Source organism: Colias philodice, chromosome 8 (assembly GCF_061535455.1).
Source record: "Colias philodice isolate Cphi_HAF_F1 chromosome 8, ilColPhil1 Martin Lab GWU primary, whole genome shotgun sequence".
In the NCBI taxonomy this organism is placed as follows: domain Eukaryota; kingdom Metazoa; phylum Arthropoda; class Insecta; order Lepidoptera; family Pieridae; genus Colias; species Colias philodice.
The window spans coordinates 5,616,904-5,638,407 of record NC_143093.1 but is presented as its reverse complement, the minus strand read 5'-3'; the positions used below and the strand labels follow the sequence as shown (position 1 = coordinate 5,638,407).

Sequence of the window (21,504 nt, the reverse complement as noted above, 5' to 3'; positions counted from 1 at the left end):
AAACTTTTTTTATGTGATTTTATTTTTTTACGGGCCCTTGAAGTGGTGAACATACTGGGTAATTTTATCTTTCTTGCCATTTAATTCTTTTTTTTATTCCATTCAAAGATCTAACGATAGTAAATGTTACCATACTGAATTGGCCTATCTTTCAGCTTAGCACACAAAAAAAATCAAGCATCTTCCGCAATCATTGACGTCAGCATGAGTGAAAATATCATCGTACTCGGCGATAGGTGAAAAATTGAAAAAATCGTCATAACTCCGAAAATACGAAAAATCGCATAACATACATGGGGGTGATTCGGATAGCCCTCTAGGTCTTCTACCTCTCAGCTTCCGTTCATCACTACTTTTTGGTACACCCTGTATAACATATCTATTACGTCCGAGGTTGAAAACCCTCATTTAGTGATAAAATCTTAGATCAAAGGATAAAATAGATCATGCGATACTTATTGTTACAGTAATTTAAGCTCCACATCGCGAAATTCATGATTTAGCTCCAATGAAAATATTCACGACGCGTTGTGGTAATGTGAAGCCAGCCAAAGTTGAATCCAGTGTTTTTTGTAGCGGCCACATAACTCATAAGGGAATGTCATCATGGCGTTTCTGCGTAGTTAGTTGTCAGTTTCGTTGAAAACGGTTCAAATCATTTGCTATAATAACGTTTAAATTCTGCTGTTCTATGAAAATTGAATTCCATTCAGTTTCAGTTGGTTTCAGTTCTGCGGTTTCCCGTTTCAGTCACGTTTCAGTGCTACGTATGTCATTTCTAAAAGCCAAGTATCAGATTAACCATAGACAATAGTAGTAATTAGACAATTGGCATTTGGCAATGGTCCTTATGTCAGAAGAGTCGAACATAGAAACATATCAATGTTTTCTAATTAATTTCTTATTTCTTTTTCAAATCACTTTTCTAAATCAATGTTATAGTTTTTAAACTCATATTTACTATGTCTATAAGTAATTTGTCATCAGTTTTAAAATCATGTTCCGAGAGTGAATTGATAAATGAAGTCACGGAAACGAATATGACATCAAAACAGGTGGAAGGATCCCGATTAAAACGTACTTTTACTCTACCTCGCAATCCATTTGGTACAACAAAACCTAGTTCCAGTAAAAATAAAAGCAATGATAGTGATAATAAGCCATCAAGTGCAATTCCTGTGGTTGCAACGACGCCAAAAGATGAGGGTGGACTAGAAAGGAAGTTGTTTAGAAGGCCATCATGGAAGATATTTTTAAATAAAATCGCCCAGCATATGAGTACTGTAAACACGACTGTAGTAAGTCATGTGATATTTTTTTGTTTATTTTGTGAGGTATTTCATAAGACTGATTGTTATTATTGATGCAGGTTAAATCTGGGCAAGCTGTCGTGAATACCGATAGAGTTCCATGCAGTGGTGAACCGCCATGGCCGCCAGGTACCACCCCAGCAGCTACTGGTATCAAAAATCATGGCAATACATGCTATATGAACGCAGTTTTGCAATGCCTTTCCCACACTGATGTCATAGCGGAGTATTTTGTTCTTGATCTTTACAAAGTGAGTTTGTCTAAGACTTTATTTTTGTACCAGAAGCAGTAAATAAAATTGATTATGATAGGTTAACTTCAGCTTATTTCTTTATTAGTATTTGCAGTAGTATATTGCATCATTAATGACCAACAAAAATTTCCTCATTCTTAGCTATTGTTTTGCTAATTATTTACATTCTGTCTTTTATAGAATGTATGTTTTTCATCTTCCTTCCTTGTAAATCTTTTTTTAATTCCTAACATTTTTATACTATCATTAATTAATAAATTATGTGATATTTTTCATGATATTGTCGAATGTACAGGTGGATTTGCAAAAAAGAAATAAAATCAATTCAAGAAAATATGGGACCAGAGGAGAAGTGACTGAGCAATTAGCAACATTGCTTAAAGCATTGTGGTCATGTCGCTATGTACCAGATATGAGTATCGCTTTCAAGGTATAATATAACACAAAACTTCATCACTACGTAGCATAGAACAAAGTTGCTGTCTGTCTGTCCTTATGTATTATTGAAACTTTAAAACTATGCATTTTATTAATACATAGCGTGTTTCTCCAGGAAGGTTTTAGTGTAAAATTTAATAGGTTTTAAGATAAAACGAGCGTAGCTGAAGGCTTGAAGTTAATTTCACTATATAAGATGAAATTGATAAATATTTATATAAATTATAATTTTCGTTTCCTAGCCTTATTATAATATTTGGTGTCCGCTTCGCTGATTTGCATTAATATTCATTATATTATAATAATTATACTGTGGAATAATATGGTCAATGTTAAATTGAAATAAGACATAGTAACGGTGAAACTTTGAGAATATATTTTAGTATAGACCTTTTTTTTTCCTTCATACAAATGCATAGTCTTTTTTGAATATTACCTACATTACATTGAGATATGAATTGTTATTGTTTATGTAAGAAGATTGACTTATAATTACTGATAAGTGATAACAAACTCATTATTAAATACCACTAATTACATAAAATAGTTAATACCCAAAATAATAATAAGTTAAAAGTAATTGTCAAATATTTGTAATTGCTTACCTAATTAATAATTAAAGGATAGTTTAACTGTGCTAGTATGTATAGTAACAACATTTTAAGGACAATATGCTTAAAAAAAATGGATGGTTCCCAAGACCCAAAGTATAAAGACGACTAAATATAAAATGCATGTTTTAAAAAATTAGATTAGACTGTTACCTTTTTAATATATCTTGTTAAATATTCATTATGTTTATTCTTACAGGCAGCTGTTGAGAGACATGGCACTCAGTATAGAGGAAATAGTCAACATGATGCCCAAGAATTTCTATTTTGGTTACTAGATAAAGTTCACGAAGATTTAAATACAGCTACCAAGAAAAAATATAAAACTATAAAAGTAAGAACAATTAAAAGATGTTGTGAAGAATATGTTACAATTTTTACATAAAAATTTATTATTTTAGAATACTGTTGGAAAGTCTGATGAGGTTGTTGCAGCTGAAACGTTAGCCAATCATGCGCGACGAAATAGTTCCTTTGTACAGGCAGTTTTTCAAGCTCAATACAGGTATTGTGTCGATTTTATACATACAATACATGCAAATTGAACTGAATAGAATTCTTATTAAACTGTTTTCAGCTTTGATGGTTTTTGGTTTCTCAAGAAATATGAATTTCGAAAACTAATTTCTCTCATAAATGGAATTGTTCTCTTATAAAAGTAAGCACCTTTCATAATTGGTTACCAACATACAATTTCGTTTTTAGGTCAGCATTGACATGTGCAAAATGTGAACGGACCTCATGCACATTTGATCCGTTTCATTGTGTCAGCGTACAACTACCTACACGACCAGTCACAGTGCAACCCTCACCTCTGCCTGTTAATGTAAGTTTTTATTGAAATTATAAATATATATCATGACATTTCATGATATGGTTTGTTGGATGGGTACAATATTCATTTTTATTACCTGCTTAGAAAATTTAAATTTAATTGAGTATTTACTTTGCGAATTTAAGTTGTATTTTCAGAAAATAATACTATTTATTAGAAATAATATAATATATAATAAATGGGGTCCATTGCCATTAAACAATGTGTTACTCATCAAGATACTTATCTAACATGTTTGCAGTGACCGAAATGTAGGGATAAAATAAATAATACAATGAATCATTGGCCATTCCATTGCTAAGTCTTTATTTTCGTGTAAAAACTAAAAAAATACACCAATTTTTATATATCCTAAGTTGAAATTTTCATTGAAATTATCTTCACAGGTTGTGTATGTGAACCAACAACCACGGCAAGTGCGTATTGGTGTGGAGCTGCCGACGAGTGCAACAATGGACGATTTGAGGAACTCGCTGCATTCTGATACTGGCATTGATAAGGATCACATAATACTCGCTGAAATTAATGAAACTGGTATTTTCATTCAAGATCAATTACATTGTGTATTTTATAATAAATTTGTAAATAGTAACATAATAAATTTAAAACAAAAGTATGCATGAATTTATCACAAGGTGTTTAAAACAAAGCTTTCTCGCAACACAACTTTCTCGCTCTTAATTTTCAGTGTATTCACTCTTAAGTTTCATAAAAATTTATGGTTTTAAAAATAGCTATTTGTAAGTCTTTGTTACTTTTCAACTTCATTGGAATATTGTGTATCATTGAAATGCTCTTCCCCAAAAAATTAAACTGGCAATATTACATTTTTTTTATTTGTTTTTGGCAGATTATGACAATAAGAAATATATGAATTAATATCAGATATGTATACACTTGATTCACATTCACAGGTTGGTGCAACGCTCGCAGTGGATGGGAAGTAGCGGGAATTGATTTTGGCGCATTATACTGTATGGAGGCCCCACCGTTACTGCAGACTCCGACTACACCGTACCTTCTAATTCTGTGGGTCAATTTGTTGGAAGGCGAGCGATTTGGTAAGATAATATTTAAAAAAATAACTTTAATTCTTTATTTGAAAAATACACTTCATTAAACTGTTTTCGAGTCAAAATATTCATAATTTTTTTTATCTTGCTTAATTTTGTAAGTCCCAATTTTTTACTATAGTCCTTTCCACCTAAGATGATTTCTGTGACACATCGATTTTTGACACGTGTAGAGATGTCAGTTACTGAAATCGTATCAATTGTTTCCGATAATCGATAATATTCTATATGGAAATGAAATCGATTTGAATAAAGTACCAAAATTAGTTTTTTCGGCATTTCGCCAACAATTAACTAAGGAAACTTAGCAAACAACAGCAACAAAAAGTCAACAATAACAATTAGTAACAATAACAGAATACCACGTAAAGTATCAATATAAAAATGCAACTTGTATACAAGGTTGACGTACTCGTACAGACGATTGACTCGATTGACAAACGATCACAAGATGGGCGCCGATTATATGATTTTCCAACTCTATGATTTTTCAACGATCCATTTCATGTACACGAATTGCGTAGATATTATATTTTTGTGTTATTATATTTTATTTTTCATTATATTAAACTAAACAATACTGTTTTTTATTTATAAGCTTACGATGTTTCATTTTTATATTTTTGGTAATAATGCCGCCATAAAATAAAAATATTATGCACTAAAATTATTTTGACTTTTTAAACATAAAATACGTAATTCGGAACACGATGAAGTGTCACAGGAATCATCCTAGGTGAAAAGGACTATAATAATTAATCTATAGATAACAAACTTATTTCTATTTAAGTAAAATATTATTCATATCTAGCGGTTCGCCCTGTCTTCGCCCATGGTACATGTTGACGTTTTCTCTCCATATGAACTATCCTCGTAATATTCCTAATAATTATCCTATTATCATATTGCTCTACCATCCTCTGATTTTTAATAATATTTGAAAAGGTTCGCCGTACGCGATGCAAGTGCCCCGCGAGATCTCGTATCAGGACCTACAGAAACTGATGCTGAAGGAGATGTGCCAAGTGGTGGCCGAGAGAGTGTTAGAGACAGCGCAGGGTTCGGATATATTCAAGGCGAGGATCGCTGAGGCACATCGGCCTAGAGATCCAGCTTATTTGTTGCCTGAGGTAGGCGTTTACTTATTATTAACGTGATAACGTTTTTAAAATCGTTTCAGTCGGGTGACATGTTCAGAAACTTGTGTCACACCAAAACCTCACGAGCGCGATCGCAGGTATAACGAGAGAGAGACGGACCGATCTCCCGTCTCATCTCGAGTGCTGCCACTGCATTATGTTATCACGTTAACATCTCGATCGTAAACCTACTTTACAAACAACCAATTTTTTTTTCATTAAGAATATTGGAAAATAAAATAATTATAATCTACACTAATATTATAAAGAGGAAAACTTTGTTTGTTTGTTTGTTTGATTGTAATGAATAGGCTCATAAACTACTGGACCGATTTTAAAAATTCTTTCACCATTCGAAAGCTACATTATCCACGAGTAACATAGGCTAGGTTTTATCCCGGAAATCCCACGGGAACGGAAACTATGCGGGTTTTTCTTTGAAAACGCGGGCGAAGCCGCAGGTGGAAAGCTAGTAAAAAATATTAGGGCAAGATTCTGCACATAAATTTTGTATTCATTGAATTTTTTCATATCCTTTTTTGTTTTTGACTGCACTGTACTGTGTAAACGCAATGGACAATGTGTATTAAATGGCAAATTTTTTTTTTTGATAATTAGTTGGTGTATGTTGTTCCTAAACATCATGCCTGAGTTTATACCTGCAAAAAATTCGCCTGAATAATAATTGTGATAGATATGATCCACTTTGTTAAATTTATTAAATGTTGTCTCAGTTGCCACATCCATTGTTCGCGCTGGACGTAGAGCAGGCGTTGTGCGCGCACGACAAGTACCCACATCTCAGACTTGAACTGCTCTGGGATCCCGTTCATCGAGATAGGTGAGTTGTATAAAGTTCTGCACCAATATGTTATATGAAAATTATATAAAAAAATGTTTTTTATTAAAATTGCTAGCAAATCAAGTGTTCAATTGAATAGTGTATATATTATAAAAAAATCACGAGAAGAACCGCGGTTCAGCAAGTACAGATTCACCTTTTACTTGGTAGCTAATCCTACTGCATAGAGGTATTTTATATTATAAATGTCAAAGATTGTGAGGACGAATGTATGTGTGTTTGTTATTATCACGAAATAATTTCTGCTGGCCTAGCATGCGCGCCAAGACATATTATCTCGCGAGAGAGACAAAGCGTTTCTGAAATTGATATTTATTTCGACATTGTTAACGTATGCGTCACGGTCGATACATTTCTCGTCGTAGAGTCCGTCCGCTGTCTACGTGACGAAGCGACGTTGCCAAACCGCTTTAGTTTATTCAATTCTTTACTGAAGAAGATTGACACTGTCAAAATTATAATGAAAATATGACAAAATATGACAAAATATAACGTAAGTAAACTAATTTAAAATTTCCAATAAATACATTAAATATTTATTCGTCATTAAAGATTTTAAACCAAACTTATTTTTTTTTCTGATACAGAAAAAAATATTTACTAGTGTTCTGTAAAATTATAAAGTATCAGAGACTAGAAATTTTGTTGTGGTTCGCATGCTATGCTGGCAGGACGGATTTGGATGAAGTTTTACAGGAATTTACTGAATATTAATAGCACATGAGCTATAGAGATACTTTTTCCCGCGAGCGAAATTCCGCGGCACAGCTAGTATAAATATAAAAAAAAGACGGGTTGCACTCCGGGAGTGCCGGCAGAAGTGAAAACTTGATTATTAACGTTGAGCATATTTGATATCCATTCGTCTTACGCTCTTTCGATCAGGTCACGTGTCCTGACGCGAGTTTAAGATTTTATACCCATTACACAAAAAGTGCTCAACGCTGCTAAAGAAGTTTTCACTTCAAAAATTGGTTGTCTGTAAAGTCGGTTTACTGACGATAGTTGAACGTGACAACGTCCGATTGTGCTTCTTTGTCGCTCGTTCCGCGCTCTCGCTTGCACTTCATGCCTTACATGGAACGCCTCAGAGCGAGGTAACGCCGCATGAGTCATGTTTTTTCGTGCGTGCAGCCGGCGCTCTCGAATTATAAGACGTTGTCACGTCAAAATGAATGTATTGCTGCAGTATAATACGCGAGTGGGGCGAGGCGTGCGAGGTGCACGTGTCGGCGGCGGGCGCGGCGGCGCCGCTCACGCTGCACGCCTGCCTCGCGCACTACACGCGCGCCGAGCACCTCGCGCAGGAGGACGCCTGGCGGTGAGTGGGCGCGGAGGGGGGACACAGAATATATAATAGTGCTACGTACAGAAGGTTTACTCTCTAACAAAAGTCAACTTTAGGCACAGAATACATACAACTAAACGCTACAGAACAGACACTCCGCCTCCCGCCAAAATTAAACACTTACCTCACCCCGCACGATCACACTATTTAGATGGTCCGCATTTTTCTACAAGGACGATACGCAACGAAGATTGACAACATTAATCAAATTGACTTAAAGTAATTTTATTATTTTGGATTTGTGAATATCGTTTTTTGTAGAAAATTGGTTAGATATTGTGCTGTTTACATCCGTAATGAATAATCTGATGAAATACATCCGTATTTCATCAGAAAAACGCGAATTTTTTTTACGCTAGTCACAAATGTGTCAACCATAAAGCGTTAACACACACATTTGCAGTCTCTACAGTGTAACTATCAAAACGATAATAATTTTGTATGGAGTGTCCGGGGTGTGCGTAGCCGTGTGCCAAAATTTACTTTTGTATAATATGAAAAATAAATTACAGCTGATTCTCAGAACGTATCGAATATTCATATAAAATTTCCTAAAAATCCTTCAAGTTGTTTCTGAGTAGTATAGTACACTGCGATGTGAGCTTAAATAAATGTGAAAGTTTATAAAATGCATTACCATTATCAGTCTCTCATGTACATAAGTCTTTACTAGTAACGTCACGTAAAGTTGTGGTATGTTGAATTTCAAAACAAAATCCGTTTACTCGAAATTACTCCACCACAACTACACTTTTTGTAGATATGAATCAGAACTAATCATGGTAATAATACGAGTTACGTAGGACCAGCCTTCGCTTATAATACTGTTACTAAAGTGAACAAAATGCACATGACATTTATCGCCACTTTATTGGAAATTTATGTTTCATATTTTCTCAACGTTTATTCCAACTAAAGCTAGACCAGTTAATTAATAATGCATTTTAAAACCAGACCACACAGCTTACAAGCTCAACAGCGTATAATAACCCTTTTTTACTCCGTAATATCACAGTCTAAGCAATTATTTGTCATTATGATCTCTCAATTTCCAACTTAGGTATGAAAATAAAAATTTACGGCGCTTTTTGTGCTTTTAAAGCAATGCCTTAAAATAAAAGTAAACGTTGTTTCTGTTTCAGATGCCCACAATGCCAAAGATACATGCCGGTTGTGAAAACGCTAGGCTTGTGGTCACTTCCAGATATCCTAGTAATACATCTAAAAAGATTTCGGCAGTAAGTACAATATTTTCGACGTTACCATTTACTTTCTAAGGATTCTATTGAAATCTTGGTGCTGTTGTATTTTAACTTACATTAATTACAATATAAATGTATTATTTACAGACAAGCTAAAGGCCGTACGAGTACAAAACTAACAACAATGGTTGAATTTCCTCTAAACGATTTCGACATGACTCCTCACTTGGTGCGCAGGAACACAACTAGCGTAGAATCACCGGGAAACTCGAGATCGCCGAGACGAAGGCATTCTAAGACGATAACAAGTCCACAAGAGAATATCTACGACCTTTACGCGATATGCTACCACCACGGCGACGATCTAGAAACCGGTCACTACACGGCAGCTTGCAAAAACCCATACGACAACCATTGGTACAAGTTCGACGATTCTAGAGTCACGCCAGTCAGCGATGAGAACGCACACGGCGAACTCGTCAACAACTCCGCGTACATGCTCTTCTACAAGCGCAAGAAACCGAACGTCGTGCACTCTTGCTCCACGGACGACAATGAACACTGGGCTTTACGCATGCCGAAGTATGTGAAGCCGGCGGGAGAACTGAACGAAATTAGCGAGATCAAAGAAGAAGTAGACGATACAAAATTAGAGGCTCCAAGTCTCGATAAGGGATCCGAGTCGGATATCAGCGTGCCTAATCCCTCGCCATCGAAGAGCATAACCACCATAGACACAATATCTACCTCCAACTCGCCCGTGAAGCAAATCGTGAAGAGCACCACCATAATCCAGTCACCAACACTACAGCGGCCGCTGATTGTCGAAGTGAACGGACACGCAACGAACGACGAACTGAGCGACTACGAAAACGAAAGCGGGCCCATAGAGCCGTATATACACAAGGACGTGCACGTTAACCCTAAAATGACGCCCGTTGATACAAGACGTCCGAGATCTGTGGACTATCCGATACGATCCAGCACTTCACCTTCCACCCGAGATTCGAATAGAAGCTTCGAGAGTTCGCCCCTCGTTGCAAGTATCAATGAAGTGGAATACCATCCCACCACGGAAGACGTCATGCTGTCTATGTTCCAAGAGTCTAAATATATTGTACCTCGACATCATATAAACGGAGAATCTCACAGGACAGGTGAGTTCTTTAGTTATCATCATGAAATTATAGTAAGTACCTATTTAATAGTTAATGATAATAATAAAAAAAAAAAAAAATAACAATAACATGAAAAACGGCAAATTTTCAACTTGCTTGTAAGAACTTGTTTTAAAGAAATAGAAACAATATTGACGGCATCATTTGGTGAAAAAAAATTAGTTTTTTTTTGTGCAATTTTGATACAGCATAAATACATGTACATAAATTCAATTGAAGATCATAAACTGTCTGCCATAATTTTTATAAAACGGGTTTTAGTAGATTATCTTTAATGTCCTTTCGAACTAAAATCTCAAATCTCAAAAGTCTAAAATAAAACATAAATTTGTTTTTAACATTACTATAATTTTTATATATTTTCAGAAAAACCGTCTGTTTGGAAAACTCGAATATCAACGTGAGAACAGCTGAATGGGATCAGCGAGTGCCACACGAATACTTATGCTTTATTTATTGTACAACTGACCTTAGATCTGAGGATTCCGCATAGTTGACAGAGCTACGTTATTGTATGAAATAGATATATAAACTCAATGTTGTGTTCCCACGGTGGAATAGGGTTGCTACTTAAATACATATATTTCGAAACGTATGTTATAACTTTACGTTTACACGAAACGAGCTTCCTAAATATATTCTTCATGTAGTAGTTTTCTGATTAGTTACATAACGAAACTTATGAGTGTGCTAGTAATATTTTTAAGAGATTTTACTTCAATTTAAATGAAAGCCTAATGAGAACGTAATATTCGTTATTGTTTGTTGCTTGCATATGTTAGTTTTTCATATGTAGTCGATAAGGCTAAATGTATTTTGTGAAATCAAGTATAGATAAACAGCGTAAGAATAAATGTTGTCATTACAATATAATAATTGTGCCTTCGCTCTAGGGAAGTTGTGATTTTAAATATATAACACCTCGACACAATTTTAAGATCTTACAGTCATAATATGTATATATGATATACAAGTAACTTTTTTAATTAGATCGAGGTTTATTTATAGAGATATCTCAATGTACTTGCAAATACTTCGATTGTGTATATATATGCTGACGTTGCAGATTTGATTTAAAATGTATATACTGTGGCCTTTATACAGTTTTACAAGTAATTGGTCTTGTACCTAATGATATTCTGGGTTGAATCGTCGACTGTGTAAATATCCAAATTCGCACTAGGTAAGGGGGTAAGATGTGATGTTTATAAGTATAACAAAAAATATTTAAAATTGACTTCATTTTTAAAAGACAATCGAGATAAGGGTAATATAAATAATGTATGTTGTAATGCGAGTGTGCATTGAGCGTTACGGCACTGTTCCACATGACCTGCACATGAATGGTAATTAACATTATTTCTTTAACCATATTACTCTAATTAGTGCAGTTAAACGGTTCTAAAATATAAACAAATTAACAAGTTTCGATTATATTTCTTTATGATTGAATTTTCGCGTTTTTAATTAGTAGTGTTCAGCAAAATTCCTATTTATTAGAAACATATTTAAAGATTGTTTTTTTTTTTTGTAGAAATGGCTCTCATTGTTTGTGTTAAAGGGGTTAAAACGACCAATTGCAAATGTATTCAAATTATTTATAACAAAAAGTTTATAATGATCATGTTACTCGTATGGTATGGAAAATGATTTCGATAATAAACGATTTATACAAGATAGTGTAGTTATTGCAGAGATATTTAACTTAATATATTATGGTCGTTCCATCTCCGTTTTATTATTGTGTATTACGTTCGTTGTTTTAATTTAAAATGTTTATTTTTATCTATATCACGTTATGTTAAAATATAAGTGTTATGTGCACCTTAATAATGTTTTTATTTTTTCATCATTCCCCTATTTATTTTGTTACAGTTTTTTACCACCCGAAACTTCCCCACTTGATGTCTGTGTCCACTCAATCTTATATTTTCGACCTTTTATACAGATATCAATACTGTATATTATATTAATGGACCTTACCTTCGACAAGTTTAACGTATCGACTAGGTATACATAATATAGTAAGGTTTAATTTTTTAGGTTACTAGCGGTCCGCCCCGGCTTCGCCCGTGGTACATATTTACGTTTTCTCTACATAAAAACCATCCTCGTACTTCAAGGAATATAATAAAAAAAGAATTATCGAAATCAGTTCAGCCGTTCTCGAGTTATGCGCTTACCAACACATTTTGCGATTCATTTTTATATATAGGTTATTAGTTAGCACTTGATAATTTATAAACACTAATAGTTTCTACTGGTAAATCCGATTCAACATGGATTCAACAGACCACATTGCAATAATGTATGCAAATGTCACGTACTTTTGTGAAATTCTATATTGCTCGTGCCTCGTGAATTGTAGGACCTAATTCTTACAATGATTACGAACACAGTTGAAACTTGTGAAGGTGAAATTCCAGCCGTTAAGTGAAGGTAATTTCCGACTCGGTAGGCGCATTGTCTAGACAGCCTAAATTAGTTATTGTAAAGGATACAATTAAAGATTTTGTTTAAGGTTAATAACATAAATCACATATAAAATTACATAATTGCTATATTTTCAACCAACGCACGGAGGCCGACGTAACTATATATTTTTTTTTAGTAGGAGAGACCGCGTGGTCTCTCCCACTAAATGCGTATAAGGTCTTACAGAATAGCCCAATGTTAATAATTATTAATTTATTGAATATGCACATTGGCCCCCTATAAATTTGAAAAAGAATAGACTGGGGAAAACGGTTGGATTTCAAATATTTCGGCGGTTTAAAAGTTTTGAACCAAGATGAATATTGTAAATTTACCTAACATTTCGAAATGTGTAAATACCAGTACTTACCTATTAGTAAATCGTTAAAATAATTTTCAGTCCACTATTAACTTATTATTAAAAAAATAACAGGTATGTAGACCGCAATGAATATAGCCCTGAAAAAAATTACATCCACCATTTATTAACAGCGATGTAAACAAACATATTTCTTAACAATAAGCGGTAACAAAGTAATAAAGGCCTTCGCAGAAATTCCTTGCTTGTAATTATTATTTACAGCGCTTCCTTTGAATCACTTTTGCAATAATTGATTTTTATATAGACATTTTGATCAACTTGATTGTATGAATTTATAGATGTTGCCCGCGCGCGTCGCCTGTGCGTTTTAAGAAAATTCCCATAGGAGCGGTTGCTTACTTAGAGCATTAAACCAACGTTGCTTATAATCTTTCTCGGTCCTCCAGATATGAAAATCATACGATAAATCTCGCTGTTGCGACATGCAAAGAAATAATAAAAAAGATAATTAATAAATATTATCGGACTAGGTTTCCGCCCGCGGCTTCGCCCGCGCAGTCAAAGAAAAACCCGCATAGTTCCCGTTCACGTTGGATTTCCGGGATTGCGTCATTTTCCTGGGATAAAAAGTAGCCTATGTCCTTTCTCGGGTATCAAAATATCTCCATACCAAATTTCATGAAAATTGGTTCAGTAGTTTAGGCGTGATTGAGTAACAGACAGACAGACAGAGTTACTTTCGCATTTACCTATAATATTATAAGTATCGATTATCCACGCGCTACATTGGACAGTAGTCGCCACAGTAGTCGCGTATCTAAAAGTGACGTGTAAGGTCGCATGGTCTATAAGGGTGTACCATTTTAAATACATTTACATACATACATATTACATACGAAAATACATATCCCAAATTTGTCGCGTCAGTTAAATAATCGTCGAATAGCGCGCTATCTGGTCGTTGGAGCGAGCGGCAAATAGATTTATTCCTCAAATAACGTAGTTATTCGATAGATAAGTCCTATTCGTCTATTGAAAAATTGAATATTTTGTTAACTGAAGAATAAAGTCTATCTAGCTGTTTATCTGGTGATTGAAAAATCGGCTCTTAGTACCTAGGTAGGATAGGATTTTTGTGCTAATTCCCTATCTGTCACACACAAAATTGATTAAACTGTTATCTGGTTTTCAGTAAATTATTAATGCATCATTAGACTCATAATTAATTAACTAAGAAGTACACAGAGCGTCGATAGAAGTTTGATATGTAGATAGTTATTTTACGCTTGCCAACACATCTTTGATGATTGTGATTGTGGATCTATAGATTATGCTCCTGTAATGGAATCTGTATTAAATTACAAAATGCAAGACCAAAGAATAACAGATAAAGAACAGTAGATATCCCTTATATTCTATTACGTGCTTTTAACCATATAGGTTAAAAGCACGTAACCCTTAGTAGGTGAAAATGGTAAAATGGACTGTTATCTATGAGCTAGGTATAATTGAAAATATTGAAGTTTATTCGCACTGAAATTTCTAATATGTTTTACAGAACGTATGTGTGATGGGATGACTCATGACTGTTTCCAAAACACGATTGGAAATATTTTGCTCGATAAAAAAATCCTTAAGCTACCTCTAAAATATCATATAAATGCTCATTACAACCGTATTATACGATAATAATTCGTATAAAATCACAAATACATAGATACATACATACTTCTCGATTTCGTGACTAAGTACACAGAGCGAAATTTAGAAATACTTAATACATATTTTCATTCACTTTTTTATAAAAATGTGAATGGCGCTTACGATTTTTATTTCGAGCACGTTGATTCCATACTAAACGCGGAACCCCTCACCCCTCACCTCAGGCGCGAATATCTGAATTTTCGCTGACCGCCTAACCCCTCATAATTAGAACCCTAAAATTCTACGACGATAAAATATTCATATTACGTCTTAGAAGTTAGAACTTAAAGAAATCCGACAAAAGAAAAATTTAAAAAAATCTAATTGCGACATTACTAATTCGTAGATAGATTTAGAGATTTTAGAAACTCAACATCACAACTTTTAGATTTAAAGCCTGAATATAAAGCGGTAGACACGTTTTGTTGCGTCTAAAACGTGTCCTGCAAGTTCTTTCTCTTCGTGAAGGTTGCAAATAATTATTACAAGTATATACAACCAATTAATTACCATCTAATAAATAATATTGTAATTTGTAATTAACTAGCCAAAAATAATATCTATGGGCGGTTATTAGAATAAACACGCAAAAGTTAATATTCCAATTTATTGCAGTTTTAAGGCTGACTTATAAAGGTAATTCTATGATACGCAGGAACATTGCTTTGAACTGCGTCGCCATAGTTTGAATCCAATATCAATAAATTGCGTTTATGATCGGCAGTGACTGACGTAGGCACAAGTCGTGGCCCTGCTGAATGGATATCCGTCAAGTGTGATGAATTATACATGAGGCGTGTATCCCAGGAGAGTACATCTGTGCAATCCGTGTGTCGCAAATATACGTGGTGTGCGTGAAAGCCTAACAATACCACCGGTTTCGTTTGCTCCCCGAACACTGAAATGATAATTAATATATTGCGGTTATTGTACAAGAGGAAGTAATAAAGGATGTTAAATAGGTGGAAAAGATTACAATCGATAGCTTTGTGAATGTCATATTAATATAATCAATGTTTAAATGGCAATTAATCGTTTGCATCCTTTTTAACGAAATGTGAAAGGAAATATCGATACATTCTCATATACAAATTATAGGTAACTGATTGACATGTGCCATTTACAAGTCGGTTAATTAAATATATTGTGGTATATAGATAGAGTTATAAAAGTTTTTCATCGGTATTCACATCGATTTATCTTAAGTGAATTTACACATTTAGAACAACTTGACTTCATCAATATTATTTTTCAGGGTTATTACCTACTACTTACTATTATATACCTACGTAACTAAAATAATCAAATGACCTATTATTTATCTTCCTCTATAATAAAAGTCGCAAATTTTTAGTGTCAGCTATAGGTATCTTACAAAGTCACTTAAATACCAAGTCACTATACAATATACAGTGTCTAAACAAAAACCTTGTCTACCGGTTTGTCTTTGTAAGTAGGTATCACAATGTATTAATTTCAAAAGTTCTATACTCTAACAATTACGATATAATATATGCGATATGATTAATTAATATTTAATTTGTTGAGCTTTGTTGAGTTGACTAGATATCCCAGTCTGTTGTACTTAGCAGGATTAATTTATTCACTACATAAGCTTTTTAAATACAAAGCTTATTCAATAGTTCAATGGTATAACATAACAACCTTGCAATACTTTTTTCCTGAGTAACAAGAGGTAGGCAAAGTATTAATATATTTTAGAAAACAAGCTAGAACCCGCAGCTTCAGTCCTTCTATTATTATCTATTTCTGTCCCAAATTTCATATAGAACCGATCAGCTGTTTTGCATGAAAAGGGAACACACATGCTTTTTCATTCTTAAAAAACTTGACTTTTAAAATGTTAGTTAGGTTTACGCTTACCTCGTAATGTTGAATGAGCGTTCTTCCTTTTCAATATTCCGGTATCCAGCTCAAAAATCCCAGGCTTATTAAGACTAATCATCACTAGAATGGATTGTGCCAACCCTCGCTTCACCAGAGCTAGCTGGATTCCAGGTGATGCAGAGCATGCAGTCACATGCCAACCCGACTCTTTTGCGACGTCGTACACTATTATTGCACCTCGAGATGCATCGGAGACATACCTAAATAATCAGTATTATAGTTTGATGGTCATCATTGTTTCCTTTTGTGTAATTGAAATACGGATAAATTTTCGACTAATAGTAAAGTAAAAGGTTATGGATCCTTTCAAGTCATAAAGTTTTACGATTGATCTACGTCTATGTTATTTTATAGTGTTTTCGATCAAACTTTTAGAATTTTGTAACTCGATAGCAAATATAGTTCACCTACATACAAGAGAAAATAAATAAGAATGAAATACGTGGAACGCTATCAATGTCTTGGGATACTCCTTTATGAATGACTCTACCATAAGAGTTGTTGCCCAGGAGAATCAATTACAAAGCGGTGAAGACAATAGCAGCACAGGCAAAGTACTTTCACTCACTTAAAATTATTCTAGTGATTCGCACCAATGCTCATGAGGACGGCGGTATTTTCCAAGTATTTCCCGTGTGAGCATGTTTAGGTTAGCAGGTAATATCCCAGACCTATATAAGTGGTCCACAATATACCTACCTAAATATAAAGAAATTTTGCATTGATTTTAAACCCTGCAATGGATTTACACCAGTATTGCGTTTTGTCATGACATGTAAAAATAAACTGTGTAGAAACTGTTAGTCCGTACTCCGTATATCGTATCGTAGAGCCCAAACGGATGAACCGATTCGAGAAGAATTTGTTACAAACAAAATTCTTGTTCCTGATATTATGCTCAATTACATTAGTAGTAGCAGTATATTATTATTAGTCTGTGGTAGTAGTATTCCACTTTTTTTTTATTTAATATTTTGTTCCTAACTGTATTATTGAGGCTGAGATATTATGGACCGTTAATAATAGAGTCAGTATGAAATTCCAGACCACTTACGCGTTAAGCATAGCTAATAGCGTTACCGGAGGCAGGAACTTGTCATCGCGTTAACTATGTATATCGTTAGTTAGAGCAGTTACTCAAAACACATTCAAGGTAAAAGCAACCTTCTACTGTACGTAATTAGAGTTTTCACATTATGTAAACATTACCTATAGGGAAGTCGATAATTAAAAGAGTTAAAAAAGTCGAATAACAGCAGTTCTTTCATCAAATGTGTAATGGAGAATCCAATACAACGGTCAAACACGTTTTTCTAGAAGCCAAAAATAGTAGTGAAATTCTAAGTTAGTATTAAATCGTCATACATGAAAGGTTTTCCTGCAATGGTGTATTCGACGACGATATTTTGTAGCAGGGAGGTTGGCTCGGTTAAATGCGAAAGATCGATTTGTTTAGTCAGTTTCTTCAACAGCAGGCTAATGCCCACTATCTTTGGTGGGCACGTGCAGCGGGGCGAAACGAAAGTCTCTATGATTCCACTATCGAGAACCCATAGATTTCCCTGCAATATAGAGGAACGTACATTAGATTGATAGAACACGATTCAAAATGAAAATTTCACTGAATTCTCTGAGCATCATAAACTTGTTGTTATTTTATCTTAGAAATAGACAAAATGACAACGCATGAATTGGTTTGCATCACAAAAGCTTCTTCCCTTAAAATTTCTAGAACATACGACCCAAGTAAGTGTGTTCCCTAAAATTGAAATGTATTAAACTTCATATTGTGTTTTCATATTGTTTTACTTTTTACTCTATCATCCTATGGTATCTGCTTGTTTATTAATGTTTCAGTTTAATTACTAACAAAACATTTTTTTTTATTTTATAAAATATAACAAGAAACAGTTTAGGTAAGCTGCAAATCTCATACAATTTTTTCTCATTTTATCAACAATCGTAAATGAAACAACAAGAATGTGGTAAAGTTCGTTTATTTATTTATAAATTAAGAATGATAGAAATTAATCAAGCTCACTAGCTAATAATTAATTCTTACCTGAGCTTTTAACCCTTGGTTTTTGATCTTTGAGATTGGCTCTACATTAATCTTTTACTTCTCGTTAATTATAAAGAAAATGTAAAATGTATGCTGATACTAATCGGCATACATTTTACAAATAAAAACTAAGTTTTGAATTGTAAAACTTGAATAATTTTCAGTTTTTTTAAACGGCTTTGAATAAGTATTGAGTACTCATTTTTGACTTTCATTTTAAAAGTAACAACCTTCAGAATAAGTTGCGTAATGTCTGACACAATTACTAAAGCAGGACATACTCACACAAACTTATGTTTACAGACCATTTCGATAATATGAAAAGATGTGGTAGATAGTTGTTTTGGAAATAATACATATGTGCATAACGCTGTAAGCGTAACATGTGTTGGTAAGTGTAACGAGAATTTCAATAAATTTAATTCAACGAATTTATATATAAATACAATATATTAAATTGAACATCACTTTGAATCTTTTCCGTGTTTCACTTAGATGGCAAACGCCTTTCCACTCTAGTTCTTTTATTATTTTGAATATTATCGAACAAAATTTGAGATTTTTTCTAGACGAGTATGTTTGCACAAATAATATAAAACTATAGGTACGTTGTTGTATAAGAATACCTGAATACGTTTGATTTCTATAAATTCAATAATTTGTAATATGCAAAAATGTTAAATTTTTTTATCTACATATATGTAATATAGTCACACACAGCCTACTACGAAAACGAAACACAACAATTTATATATTTTATAAATGAATGCAGGTATACGTTTACTATTGTTGAAGAAGATCTCTACATTATAGTCCTTTTCACCTAGGATGATTCCTGTGACACTTCATCGTGTTCCGAATTACGTATTTTATGTTTAAAAAGTCAAAATAATTTTAGTGCATAATATTTTTATTTTATGGCGGCATTATTACCAAAAATATAAAAATGAAACATCGTAAGCTTATAAATCAAAAACAGTATTGTTTAGTTTAATATAATGAAAAATAAAATATAATAACACAAAAATATAATATCTACGCAATTCGTGTACATGAAATGGATCGTTGAAAAATCATAGAGTTGGAAAATCATATAATCGGCGCCCATCTTGTGATCGTTTGTCAATCGAGTCAATCGTCTGTACGAGTGCGTCAACCTTGTATACAAGTTGCATTTTTATATTGATACTTTACGTGGTATTCTGTTATTGTTACTAATTGTTATTGTTGACTTTTTGTTGCTGTTTTTTGCTAAGTTTCCTTAGTTAATTGTTGGCGAAATGCCGAAAAAACTAATTTTGGTACTTTATTCAAATCGATTTCATTTCCATATAGAATATTATCGATTATCGGAAACAATTGATACAATTTCAGTAACCGACATCTCTACACGTGTCAAAAATCGATGTGTCACAGAAATCATCTTAGGTGGAAAGGACTATAGTATGCATTCTATTTCTACAAACTTAATATACTCCAATATACACAACGTTTGTTTAAACACCCAAAATTATTATTTACTTATATAATTTACTCTGCGTTTGGGAACTACGCAAGCTTCTAGTTTGTAATTTCTTCCATGATAAAAATACTTACTAAATTATCTAAATGCATGTCGATGACGTTTTGTATAGCTCTACAGTCAGCAATATGGTGCGAACGTAATTCTGGGAATGGTTGCAATTCGACCCCCTTATTTGCTTGAATCAAGAGCCATACACCCGCCAAAACACCTGGCTTTAACCTGTGTTAAAGAATATTCTTTTAATAATAATAAACTTTCATGACCTATTTATAAAGATACATAATATGCCAATAATAACAATGATAGGTTGTCGATACTGAAAAGAACAAACAATTGTTTTATTTTTAGTAACTTTATATTCAATGATCCACATTATGTATGTTGATGTTATTTCTACCCGCATCTGTTAAGTCAATGGAAAGTATCATGATGATTTCACAATCAATAAGAGAGTAAGATCAACATATCAGAAGTTAGAACATACCATCCTTTACATTTTAACTAAGTTTAATAGCTTACGATGAATTTGTAACAACTCTTCATAGTCTAGTAACTCTTCAATAGTGGATTTTAGAATATACTGGCGACCGACTTTATGGCGGATATACCTAATGCTTTAACTACTAGTAGTGCTTTGATAACTCAGACACGAAATAAGGAAGTACTTTTTATGCATGAGTTGCATTGTGCGTTGCTTATAAGTAGGGTCGCATAGTGACAGTGAACGCAAAAATGCAATTATTTTTTTACTTTGAACGGCATTTATGCAATGGAGCTATGTCGAAGTCGGGTCGAGATAATGTCAATTACAACAGTTTTAATAACATTAATTAGGTACTACTTATAAGAAAAAATCGATAAAGATATGAATGTTTCACCAAACTTTTTTGGATCTGAGTACCTATACCAAACTAATACTTTAAAAAATTGTGGAACCCGGATTTACATTTTGAAAAGTAAATACATATATTGACATTGCCGGATGTGAATGAATTAATCAAGGATTATTATAACGTACCTTTACGTGCTTACTCATAGAAAAATAAAAAACGAATTACCTGGGTGTGCTTACGAAGATTTCATCCATGTACTTTATAGCTTTGATTGCAATTATGTTATCTTTTTCATACGATTTGCTTTTCATCCATAAATCTGCACCATGTTCACAATTCATATGTAATGGACCACCGCTCCATACAATGTTATTTGGGTGATTTTTACTCCAAACAAAATTGACCCATACTGCAAAATTTATCAA

At 33.5% G+C, this 21,504-nt stretch overlaps 2 protein-coding genes across 2 annotated transcripts; one reads left to right on the top strand and one right to left on the bottom strand.

The window, feature by feature from the left end:
- The first annotated feature begins 836 nt into the window (after positions 1-836).
- On the top strand, positions 837-12,083 carry Usp15-31 (Ubiquitin specific protease 15/31). The gene is made up of 14 exons (XM_089698176.1): positions 837-1,298; positions 1,370-1,561; positions 1,860-1,994; positions 2,813-2,947; positions 3,015-3,118; positions 3,319-3,439; positions 3,835-3,982; positions 4,363-4,509; positions 5,467-5,651; positions 6,395-6,501; positions 7,712-7,843; positions 9,013-9,108; positions 9,220-10,229; positions 10,617-12,083. The coding sequence occupies exons 1-14, from the start codon at positions 963-965 to the stop codon at positions 10,652-10,654; spliced, it is 2,886 nt and encodes a 961-aa protein (XP_089554302.1). The 5' UTR covers positions 837-962; the 3' UTR covers positions 10,655-12,083.
- Positions 12,084-15,359: 3,276 nt separating this feature from the next.
- LOC149486536 (major royal jelly protein 7-like) lies at positions 15,360-21,451 on the bottom strand. The gene is made up of 5 exons (XM_089697815.1): positions 21,305-21,451; positions 20,318-20,465; positions 18,025-18,221; positions 16,636-16,859; positions 15,360-15,649 (listed from the first exon to the last, which is right to left on the bottom strand). Exons 1-5 carry the CDS (start codon positions 21,418-21,420, stop codon positions 15,369-15,371), a joined length of 966 nt encoding a protein of 321 aa, XP_089553941.1. The 5' UTR covers positions 21,421-21,451; the 3' UTR covers positions 15,360-15,368.
- Positions 21,452-21,504: the final 53 nt, after the last annotated feature.

Excerpts from the sequence above, each read along its gene's own strand:
- Usp15-31 (XM_089698176.1), top strand. The coding sequence starts at position 963 with ATGTCTATAAGTAATTTGTCATCAGTTTTAAAATCATGTTCCGAGAGT. Across the intron at positions 6,502-7,711 it reads GATCCCGTTCATCGAGATAG|TATAATACGCGAGTGGGGCG; the intron begins GTGAGTTGTATA and ends GTATTGCTGCAG. Across the intron at positions 10,230-10,616 it reads CGGAGAATCTCACAGGACAG|AAAAACCGTCTGTTTGGAAA; the intron begins GTGAGTTCTTTA and ends ATATATTTTCAG.
- LOC149486536 (XM_089697815.1), bottom strand. The coding sequence starts at position 21,420 with ATGAATTGTGAACATGGTGCAGATTTATGGATGAAAAGCAAATCGTAT. Across the intron at positions 20,466-21,304 it reads ATCTTCGTAAGCACACCCAG|GTTAAAGCCAGGTGTTTTGG; the intron begins GTAATTCGTTTT and ends TCTTTAACACAG. Across the intron at positions 18,222-20,317 it reads ACATGCATTTAGATAATTTA|GGAAATCTATGGGTTCTCGA; the intron begins GTAAGTATTTTT and ends TCTATATTGCAG.